The sequence below is a fragment of the Lates calcarifer genome, unplaced genomic scaffold, assembly GCF_001640805.2.
Source record: "Lates calcarifer isolate ASB-BC8 unplaced genomic scaffold, TLL_Latcal_v3 _unitig_5086_quiver_549, whole genome shotgun sequence".
In the NCBI taxonomy this organism is placed as follows: domain Eukaryota; kingdom Metazoa; phylum Chordata; class Actinopteri; family Centropomidae; genus Lates; species Lates calcarifer.
In genome coordinates, this window is record NW_026117286.1 from 282501 (window position 1) to 292000 (window position 9500).

Genomic DNA, 9500 nt, shown 5'->3' on the forward strand with positions numbered 1-9500 from the left:
CGATCAGAGTGACGACGTGTTTCTGTTCAACCTGAAGTTAGAAAATAAACAGTGAGCAGCTAAAGTTTCTGATCCTTCAGGTTTAGTTGATCAGATCATCTTCACAGATGAACACCACTGTTCTGATGTTTGAAGTAAGAAGCTAATGTTAGGCTATAAACCAACTACACCACGGTCACATGACGTCAACATCTCCACCACTAAGCTTCCAACTGGTCATTTCATTTAGCTCTGAGCTCTTCTACAAAAGCCTTTCTTCTTAGAAAGTTAGTGAGAGTTTGAAAGAGCGTGAGTAGAAACACAACGAGGCTGTAAAGGTGGACTGGTGAGTAAAGGTGGTGAGTAAAGGTGGACTGGTGAGTAAAGGTGGTGAGTAAAGGTGGACTGATGAGTAAAGGTGGACTGGTGAGTAAAGGTGGTGAGTAAAGGTGGACTGCTGAGGTTCTCAGTCCTCTTTCAGGTCCTCACCTCTGGCCGACAGTTTCTTGGTGTTGATGATCTTGGCAGCGTACTCCTGACCTGACAGCACCTTCACACAGCGCCGCACCACTGAAAACGCTCCCCTGGAAACAACAGGAGGAACCAAAGTTACAACAACATCTGTTCTAGATTCAAATTTACTGCTGCTACTACTGAAAATACGACTAGTACTGCTACGGCTAATACTACTGCAAATATCACTGCTACTACTACTGCACACACTACTAATGTTAATACTATCATTACTGTTGCTACTGCTGAAACTGGTACTTCTAATATTTCTGCAAATATTACTACTACCACTGATATCACTGCTAGTACTAGTTTTTACAGTTACTGCTAATGCTACTGCTAATTCCAATATCGTTAACACAGCTACTGCTAATACTATGACCAGTTTTACCACTGCAAATATTACTGCTATTATTGCCACTGCTTATACTGCTACCACTACTGAATATACTATTAGTACTGCTAGAATAAAATACTACAGCAAATATTACAACTACCACTGCTATGACTGCTAATACTACTGCTACTGCTAAAACTGCTTCTGTAGTGGATTTCACTGTCCAGGTGCATTATGGGAGATGTAGGACCTCAGGTATGGATCGTTCTGATTCTAATCAGTCTAATCAATCAATCCTGATCAATAATAATGATATTGTTGATAAAGTATAAATAATGACTGTTTCTCTGTGCCTGTAACGGAGGAGTTTTTCCACAGAAGCTTTCTGAGTCTGTTTCTTATGAAAGCTGAATTCAACCACCCACATTCACATTATGTAAGAGACCTGGCATTATGTATGTGTGTGTGTGTGTGTGTGTGTGTGTGTGTGTGTGTGGGTGATGAGTGGGACAGGGTCAAAAAGGTGTTACACTCATCTATCTATCTAATCTATAAATGATTTATATCAATATTAAAGTTATGAAAACCTCATATTTTATCAATATATAAGAAATAAAATCAATTACAGAAACAAAAAATACAAATATTTCATTACAATACATTTCATATATCAAGGAATTAAAACAATTTAAAGGGCAAAAGACAAAAAAATGTATAATACAAAAATTACAAATATAGAAATAAAAAAAGTATTTTGATTTAATACTAATATTACAATAAACAAGAAAAACTATTAAACTAAGAAATATATACAAAATAAAAATATTCAATATATGTTACAATAATAATAAAGATTATAATAAATAATCATGAGTGCAAACATTTAAATTAATAAAAATAAAAATATAAAATTTATATGATGATAGTAAGAAAAGTACTTAAAAATAATAATGATTGCAAAATTCAAACAATAAATATAAAATATGTCATAATAACAAAAATGCTTCTAAATAAATAATTAAATAATAACAAAATTGAAATATTTAAATAAAGTAAAAGTAAACATTTTAAATATATATATGTGTGTGTGTGTGTGTGTATACATATATGTGATAAAAAATATTGCTTATATGATAGATATAAAATAATAATGTAATAAATCTTTAAATAAATTAAATTATTTTACAAAAAGTAAAAAAATCTAAATAATGTTAATAATATATAATAATAAAATAATAATCGTCATTATCAGACCAAGTCATTTTAAACTACTAGAAATAAATCAAACATGAATGTTTCTATACAGATTTATACAAATGTAAAATAAATAAAATGTTTCAGTTGAAGAGAAAGTAAATAAAAGTAAAAAGTTGAAACGTCAGTGTTTCTACTGATGAAGACGATGATGAAGGTGATGAAGATGATGATGCTGACACTCACTTGCCCAGCTCCTCGTACAGCTGATACTCCTCGGTGAAACGAGTGCAGATGACCGTTGCCATGGTGACCCGGCGGGGCGAGGGTCAGGGGGCTCCCTGTCCGAGTTCCTCTGAGGATGATGATGGTGGTGATGAAGGCCAAGAGTTACCCCGTCTGTGTGTCTGTCTGAGGGGTGGAGGAGAGAAGACAGAAGGAGGAGAAGAGGGGAGATGGAGAGAGGGAGAGAGAGAGAGAGAGAGAGAGAGAGTTCTGGACGGAGGAAGAGGAGGAGGAGGAAGAAGATGGAGGGATGATGGAGAGAGCAGTGAGGAGATCAGTGTCTCTCTGTCCTGATCTGAGACTGAGTGACGCTTTCAGACGCTCAACCTGCCCGCCCACTCCCCACCGTCAGCCAATCAGAGGCCAGGACACACACACACACACACACACACACACACACACACACACACACACACACACACACACACACACACACACGGTTGTCATGGTAACTGCATCCTCTCTGTCTGTGCTGGAAAGTAAGACTGCAAACACGGCCAGCTCCGAGTATTCAGGGACAGAAAAACTGCAGTAATACTGCTGACAATACTACTACTACTACTGATATTACAAATATTACTCCTGCTGATACTGCCATTAATACAGCTAATACTACAAATAATACTATGAATAATTCCACAATATTAGTTCTACTGATACTACTACTAATACTACAAATACACTTAAAACTACCACTTATAGTGGTAAAGGTACTACTACTACTGTTACTTCAAATATTAATATTACTACGTCTCAGACTAGCTGTTGTTAGCAACAGTTGCTAACATCGCTCTACAAACAGCGTAGCAACATGTCCACAGATAAACCTGAACAGTTCTCTGTGTCTGACTGACTTCATGTAAACTAATGAGACTGAGCTGCTATAAACAGGAACATTAGCAGAGAGTTCACTGCTGCTGATGAGGAGCAGCCATCTTGGATTCTGGTGGTCGGGTTCTGACTTCAGCTGAGATCAACAGGTCACTGAGGAAGTTGCAGCAGACTTTGGTGGTGAGGGGGTTTAGCCTGAAGGTGGCGCTCTCTGTTTACCTGCTGATGTGTCAGACTGTGCTGATCATGGATCCTGGGTTAAAGGATCTGAGGACTCGTCTGTTTCCCTCAGACTCTGACCTGTGACGACCTCTCTTGTCTTTTCTCTCTTTACGTCTATTTTTAGGTTTGTTTGTCTCCGTGGGGACGAGCTTCTTTCTCTCTGTTTGTCTCTCTGTCTTCCTGTCACTCATCTTTTCTGCTTGGTTTCCTCTTTTTGAGCCTCTTCCTCTTCTTCATCCCTGGAGAGAGGAGGAGGAGGAGGCAGAGCTGATTGGTCAGCAGAGTTCAGACTGAGTGTCTGAACAGTGGAGAAGCTGCTGATGAAAATACAACATTAAAACAGTTTGAAGGCGTCAGCGCCTCCTACAGGCCACCAAGGTCGTTACAGTCGCTGTCTGAGCACTTTAAACTCTAGGATGAAGAGATGCTGTGTTCACTGTGTTACTGACTGAGGCCTCACCAGCAGCTCTGGGCCACTGAGTAAACATATGTGGTGGCATATGGTGGTTTCTGATTGGCTGACTCTGACGGACAGATCGACAGTAACACGGCTCCTCCTCCTGCAGCAGAGACGTGAGAATCTGGAGACAGAACAAAGATCTTTGTCTCCACAGCAGGTAGAGACTGAACATCAGGACCAGCTCCAGGGACAGAGCTGCAGGACTGACCCTAAGACCAGGAAGTCAGTTAGCAAGTTAGCATGTTAGCTCTTCCTGTTGTCAGTGTGTTTCTGGTTAAATGTCTGAAATAAGGTCTGTGGTTTTAACACAAGCTCAAGACATTTTCAGGTTTTAAATAGTGAATTGCCTCCGACTGACAACTGTAAACAGCTGCTAATGTCAACAACTTAGCTCAGGTACGACCCGTCAGAGACATCTGGTTTCTACTGATGAGGAGGTCAGAGGTCGTACAGAGAACAGGTCTGAGATCTGATCTCTGTTCTTTAACGTTTCCTTTGAGAAACTCTACAAAAGAATTTACAAGCAAGCTGGACTGGACCTAAGCAGTCTGACTGGACCTGGACCTTAAAGCAGGTCTGAACCTTCAGTGGGACAGAGATGAGGACTGTTTAAAGCTGAAACTGGTCCTCATAAAGATAGTAATACAGGCCCTCGCTCTGTCAGGCGTCAGTGTGAGTCGTGTCCTGTCCTCTGCTGCCTCCTGCTGGTCACATGTCAACACTGCACTAACCTGCTGCTGCTTCATTCCACCTGTACACCCAGGACGTGTTATAATGATCTGAGGATCAGAACTTCCTCAGGTGTGACTCAGTCTGAAATATCGGTGTCTATGATTCTGTTAGTGTGAACTCAAACGTACCTGAGTCGACTCTAACGGACGACGTGAGAACGATCGTAAAGGAGAGACGTTCAGCTCGGCCAGTTACCTGATGTGGTTCTGCAGCTCAGAGTCGTCTCAGGTGTTTTTAATGACGAGAAGTTCAGCGTTAGTTTGTTCAGTGTTTACTCACAGTGAAGAGCAGCAGGCCGATGACATGTGGACTGAACCAAACCTGCAGGGAGAGGGGGATCTTCTGAAGGGTTCAGGAGGGTGGGGGGCGACCTGCAGGTGGAGCTGGTCGACCCCAGTAGGTGGCGCTGTGACTGTACCTGAATATTGTCATGTAGAGGTCTTCAGGCAGACTGGACGCTGTATTTGATTCGATTAATTCTCTGGGTGAGGTGCGTTAAAGTAAAACACCTGTAACAACACCTGACTCCTGTTACATGTTTCACCTGAATTTCATACATTTTATACACATGTGCTAAGTTCCTTTTATTCCAGGTGTTTCAGGTAAGGTATCAACCACAGAGGCCACCAGGGGGCGCTGCTCACTTTTATACCAACAAAAAAGTACTGATCTGTTTTACTGTACAAATGTTGGCTTTTAAACTTTTTTGTACGAGTGCCCCAAAGAAACTGGACCAGAGGTTTACAGGGATCAGGTCTCTGAGGATCCCTGATCCTGACACCTAAAACATGACGAATGAAAACACTTGGAAATCAAAGAGAGTAAGATTTATTCCCACATCAACATCGTGACCGGACAGTAAAGACTGTTTGTTCCTGACGAACTCAAAACTGGTTCAGGACTCTTCATCAGAGACCTCTGCTGAGACCGGAGGATCGGTCAAGGCCCAGAGTCCAGAGAGAGACCAGAGGTACAGGGTTGTGAGCCGTTACACAGGTGTTTATGGTAGCTGAATGGGTATTTGGATGGTTGACAGGGTCAGTCAGAGTCCAGGGACCAGGGCACAGAGTGTCTAGTCTAGAGTCCAGAATTGATGAAAGTCCAAAGAACAGAGTGTACATTCCAGAGGTCTGAGTGTCAACCATCCAGATCAAGGTTAGAGTCTAAAATCCAGAGTCCAGAGTTCAGAGTTTAGAATTCAGAATCTAAAGTCCAGGGTGTCCAGAGTCCAGAATTCAAGGTCTAGAGTTGGAAAAGCCCAAAGAGTCCAGAGTTCGGGGTCTAGAGTCCAGGGTCTAGGATCCTGAGTCCAGAGTCCAAAGTGTCAGAAGACCAGAGTCCAGACACCAGAAAAAGTCTTAAGTCCAGAGTCCAGACTTAAATGTCCACGATCTAAAGTTCAGAGTTCAAAGAATGGAGTCCAAGTCCAGATAGAGTCTACCCCAGAACTGAAGGGTTTCAATGTGAACAGTAAGTCTGTCCCTGCTGGAGTGTCCTTGTGCAAACCACTGACCCCTTACCTGCTCCTGGAGTTCTGACCTTTGACCCTCTCCTGAAGTGTGAATATTATGATTAACGCCACCTGGTCCTGATTTAAAAGTCAAAGTTTGTCAAGAGAAGAAAGAAACCTGCTGGAGAGTCCTGCAGGACTAAAAGAGTCAGGACTGGGAGACTGGGTCCTGAGCTGGTTCTCCCGAGTCCTGGGCTGGTTCTTCTGAGTCCTGGACTGGCTCTTCCGAGTCCTGGACCGGTTCTGCAGGTTTCTGAAGAGGTTCAAGGAGTTCTGGACTCAGCTTTCGGGTCTCAGCGATGAGTCGTTTGACACCGACCATCCATTGGCTGACCTCAGTCACATGATCAACCATCAGAGAGCGATGGATCTCATCGGCCACGTCCCAGTGACCCGACTGCAACTCTGAGAGACAGGTAAGTGTTCAGACAGGTACAGGTGTGTGAGGAGACAGACATGTGTGTGAGGAGACGGACAGGTGTGTGAGGTGTCAGACAGGTGTGTGAGGAGACAGGACAGGTGTGTGAGGTGTCAGACAGGTGTGTGAGGTGTCAGACAGGTGTGTGAGGAGACAGACATGTGTGTGAGGAGACGGACAGGTGTGTGAGGTGTCAGGTTACCTTGAGCCAGGGTGTCCATGCGTCTCCTCACAGGTAGGCTCAGTCTACCTGACCTCCAGCTGTCCTCCAGGAGGCGGAGTCTCTTTGCCATGTCATTACACACCTGATCCTGCAGACAGGTCAAAGGTCATACAGTCAGACTCAGGTGAGACTAGACTTGTTGTTTCTGCTTTGATTTAAACTCACTTTAACCGTCTGTCTGCAGGCAGCCAGCGCTCGGTTCAACACTAACACCACCACCTCCACATCAGGCTCACTCTCTGATTGGCTGCTGTCTGCCTCTTTCTGACTCCTCATTGGTCCTGAGGGAGGAGGGGGCGTGCAGCCAGGTGGTGGACGAGCTGTGACGAGTTCAGAGACAGGTAAGAATTATATTAATAGTTAGATTCTGCTGCCAATCATGATGACACCAGAGCTCATACCTGGGTTTAGAGGGGGCGGGGCTATACCACTTGGGGGCGGGGCCAAAGGGTTGGACAAGGGAGGCATATGGGGTGGGGCTCCTGCACCTAGAGACCAATCAGAGACAAGATGTTAGAGGCGTTAAAGGTTGAGTTTTACTGAATGAAAACACTAAGCCAGTAAATGTAGACAGGTGCAAACAGGTGGAGACAGGTGTAGACAGGTGTAGTATACAGGTGTAGACAGATGTAGTATACAGGTGTATACAGGTGTAGACAGGTGTAGTATACAGGTGTATACAGGTGTACACAGGTGTAGTATAAAGGTGTAGACAGGAGTAGTATACAGGTCTACACAGGTGTAGTATACAGTTGTATACAGGTGTAGACAGGTGTAGTATACAGGTGTGAACAGGTGCAGACAGGTGCAGACAGGTGTAGACAGGTGTATACAGGTGTAGACAGATGTAGTATACAGGTGTATACAGGTGTAGACAGGTGTAGTATACAGGTGTATACAGGTGTACACAGGTGTAGTATAAAGGTGTAGACAGGAGTAGTATACAGGTCTACACAGGAGTAGTATACAGTTGTATACAGGTGTAGGCAGGTGTAGTATACAGGTGTAGACAGGTGTAGTATACAAATGTAAACAGATGTAGACAGGTGTAATAGACAGGTGTAGTATACAGGTGTGAACAGGTGTGAACAGGTGTGGACAGGTGAGGACAGGTGAGGACAGGTGTAGACAGGTGTGGACAGGTGTGGACAGGTGTGGACAGGTGTAGTATACAGGTGAAGACAGGTGCAGACAGGTGTAGACAGGTGTGGACAGGTGGAGTATACAGGTGTAAACAGGTGTAAACAGATGTAGACAGGTGTAGACAGGTGTGTTTTCGTACCTGAAGCGGGTGGAGCTGCTCTTTTGTTCAGGAGGTTCTGTGGTCCACGTGGTCCGCGGGCCATCTGAAGGCCGTAGGAGAACTGAGGGGGGTCGTTCCAGCCCCGCTCCTGGTTACCTTGGCAACACAGAGACAGGTGTTTAGTTAAAGGGACAGTTCAACATTTTCTTTTCTTTATGAGAAAATGAATATAAATTATTCTGATGATTATTTTCACAAAATGTTAAGATGTGAAGTGACAGTTAATTTACATCTTCACGCAACATTCAGATGCTGCTGTGATTACATCAGGACTGAGAAAGCACCAGGACAACCACTGATAAACCTTTGGCCTATCATCACTGAGCCGAATTCAAGACAACACCAACAAATTTGTAAATGCTTCATGTAATCTTTGAAAAGTGTGTAACTTTTAAAAAGACATTGACTTGACATATTTTTGAATGCAGTTCGGCGAATCGTTCTGTCAATACGACATTACTCACATTCCTGTGATCAGAGCAGCCGAACTATCGCGCTGGTCGTTGATTTACAGGACAGAAACTACACCGCAGTGGACTAATAACTAATAACATCATTACCTGTCAATATCTGGGTCGAGATCATCTGTCATTTACACGTAAAGTGAATCAAACCAAACTCCATTGAATTCTTTTTGCCTTTTACGATCAGGACAACATGAGTTGACACGTTCAGAAATCGACAGGTTCTGTTAGTAAACGCTGTATTCACATGACAAACACGCACAGATCTCCTGATGAAACTCCGGGGTTTATTCACACCGCCACGTTAACGCTGTAATGCTATTGATCGTTCAGTAAAAACAACGGGGCAACCTGGAACAAACCTTCTATTTCTACTTTAATAGATACGGGTTGGTGAATTATTAGTATGCCGATATAGAAGCAACACATTATTAATTCGTAAATGCCTAAATAATTCTTATTAAGTATTTTCTTTTATCCCTGAGGGTTAAGGAAAACTTAATCCACCAGATTTGTGAATGCAGTTCGTCACTCTCCTTTGACGGATCCTTCGCTGTTAGCCGTTAGCCTCACATTCAAGACTTCATCAGCATTATGAACATTTCTCATAAACTTTATTCAGGACGTTCAGGAGCCGGTCAGTGTCAGTAACTCTCACCTGGTTTAACGTACATGTCCTCCATGTTGGACTCCACCGCGTCAAATAACTACAGCTTCTTCTTCCCGGTGAGGAAGCTAAGCTAACGGCTAACCCGAGGAATTAAAACAACGGTTCAGGTTTTAGCAAAGTTTGGGTTTAAAACAAATATTTGATCAAACAGACACTGAATCTCCTCCCGTGAACATTACGGCGTTATGTTTACTTTAAATTGGATTTATCCGCATCAAGTACACGAGGCTACAGTAGCTAACTTCCTGTTAGAATTTCAAAATAAAGCCAGCTGATGTGAATTTTTTTTTAAGTTTCTTGTTTTTGTTAGAGTTTTTATTTATGTGACATTTTATACAAAATATAATATGTCTCAACAT

The 9500-nt window shown here is 42.9% G+C and overlaps 2 protein-coding genes across 2 annotated transcripts in view; both read right to left on the reverse strand.

Moving 5' to 3' along the window:
- camk2a (calcium/calmodulin-dependent protein kinase II alpha) overlaps positions 1-2684 on the reverse strand; it is a 17301-nt gene extending 14617 nt beyond the window's left edge. The window contains exons 1-2 of the mRNA XM_018661913.2: positions 2270-2684; positions 469-563 (exon numbers count right to left, since the gene is read on the reverse strand). Coding sequence (XP_018517429.1) covers positions 469-563; positions 2270-2331 — 157 coding nt within the window. The 5' untranslated portion in view covers positions 2332-2684. The remainder of the gene's footprint in view (positions 1-468; positions 564-2269) is intronic.
- Positions 2685-5365: 2681 nt separating this feature from the next.
- On the reverse strand, positions 5366-9372 carry sra1 (steroid receptor RNA activator 1). Its single transcript, XM_018661934.2, has 6 exons — positions 9130-9372; positions 7987-8103; positions 7106-7192; positions 6870-7024; positions 6684-6792; positions 5366-6468 (listed from the first exon to the last, which is right to left on the reverse strand). The coding sequence occupies exons 1-6, from the start codon at positions 9152-9154 to the stop codon at positions 6212-6214; spliced, it is 750 nt and encodes a 249-aa protein (XP_018517450.1). The 5' UTR covers positions 9155-9372; the 3' UTR covers positions 5366-6211.
- Positions 9373-9500: the final 128 nt, after the last annotated feature.

Coding starts and splice junctions, on each gene's coding strand:
- sra1 (XM_018661934.2), bottom strand. CDS start 9,154: ATGGAGGACATGTACGTTAAACCAG. Junction 7,025..7,105: donor CCCGCCCCCTCTAAACCCAG/GTATGAGCTCTG, acceptor AACTCGTCACAG/CTCGTCCACCACCTGGCTGC. Junction 6,469..6,683: donor CATGGACACCCTGGCTCAAG/GTAACCTGACAC, acceptor CCTGTCTCTCAG/AGTTGCAGTCGGGTCACTGG.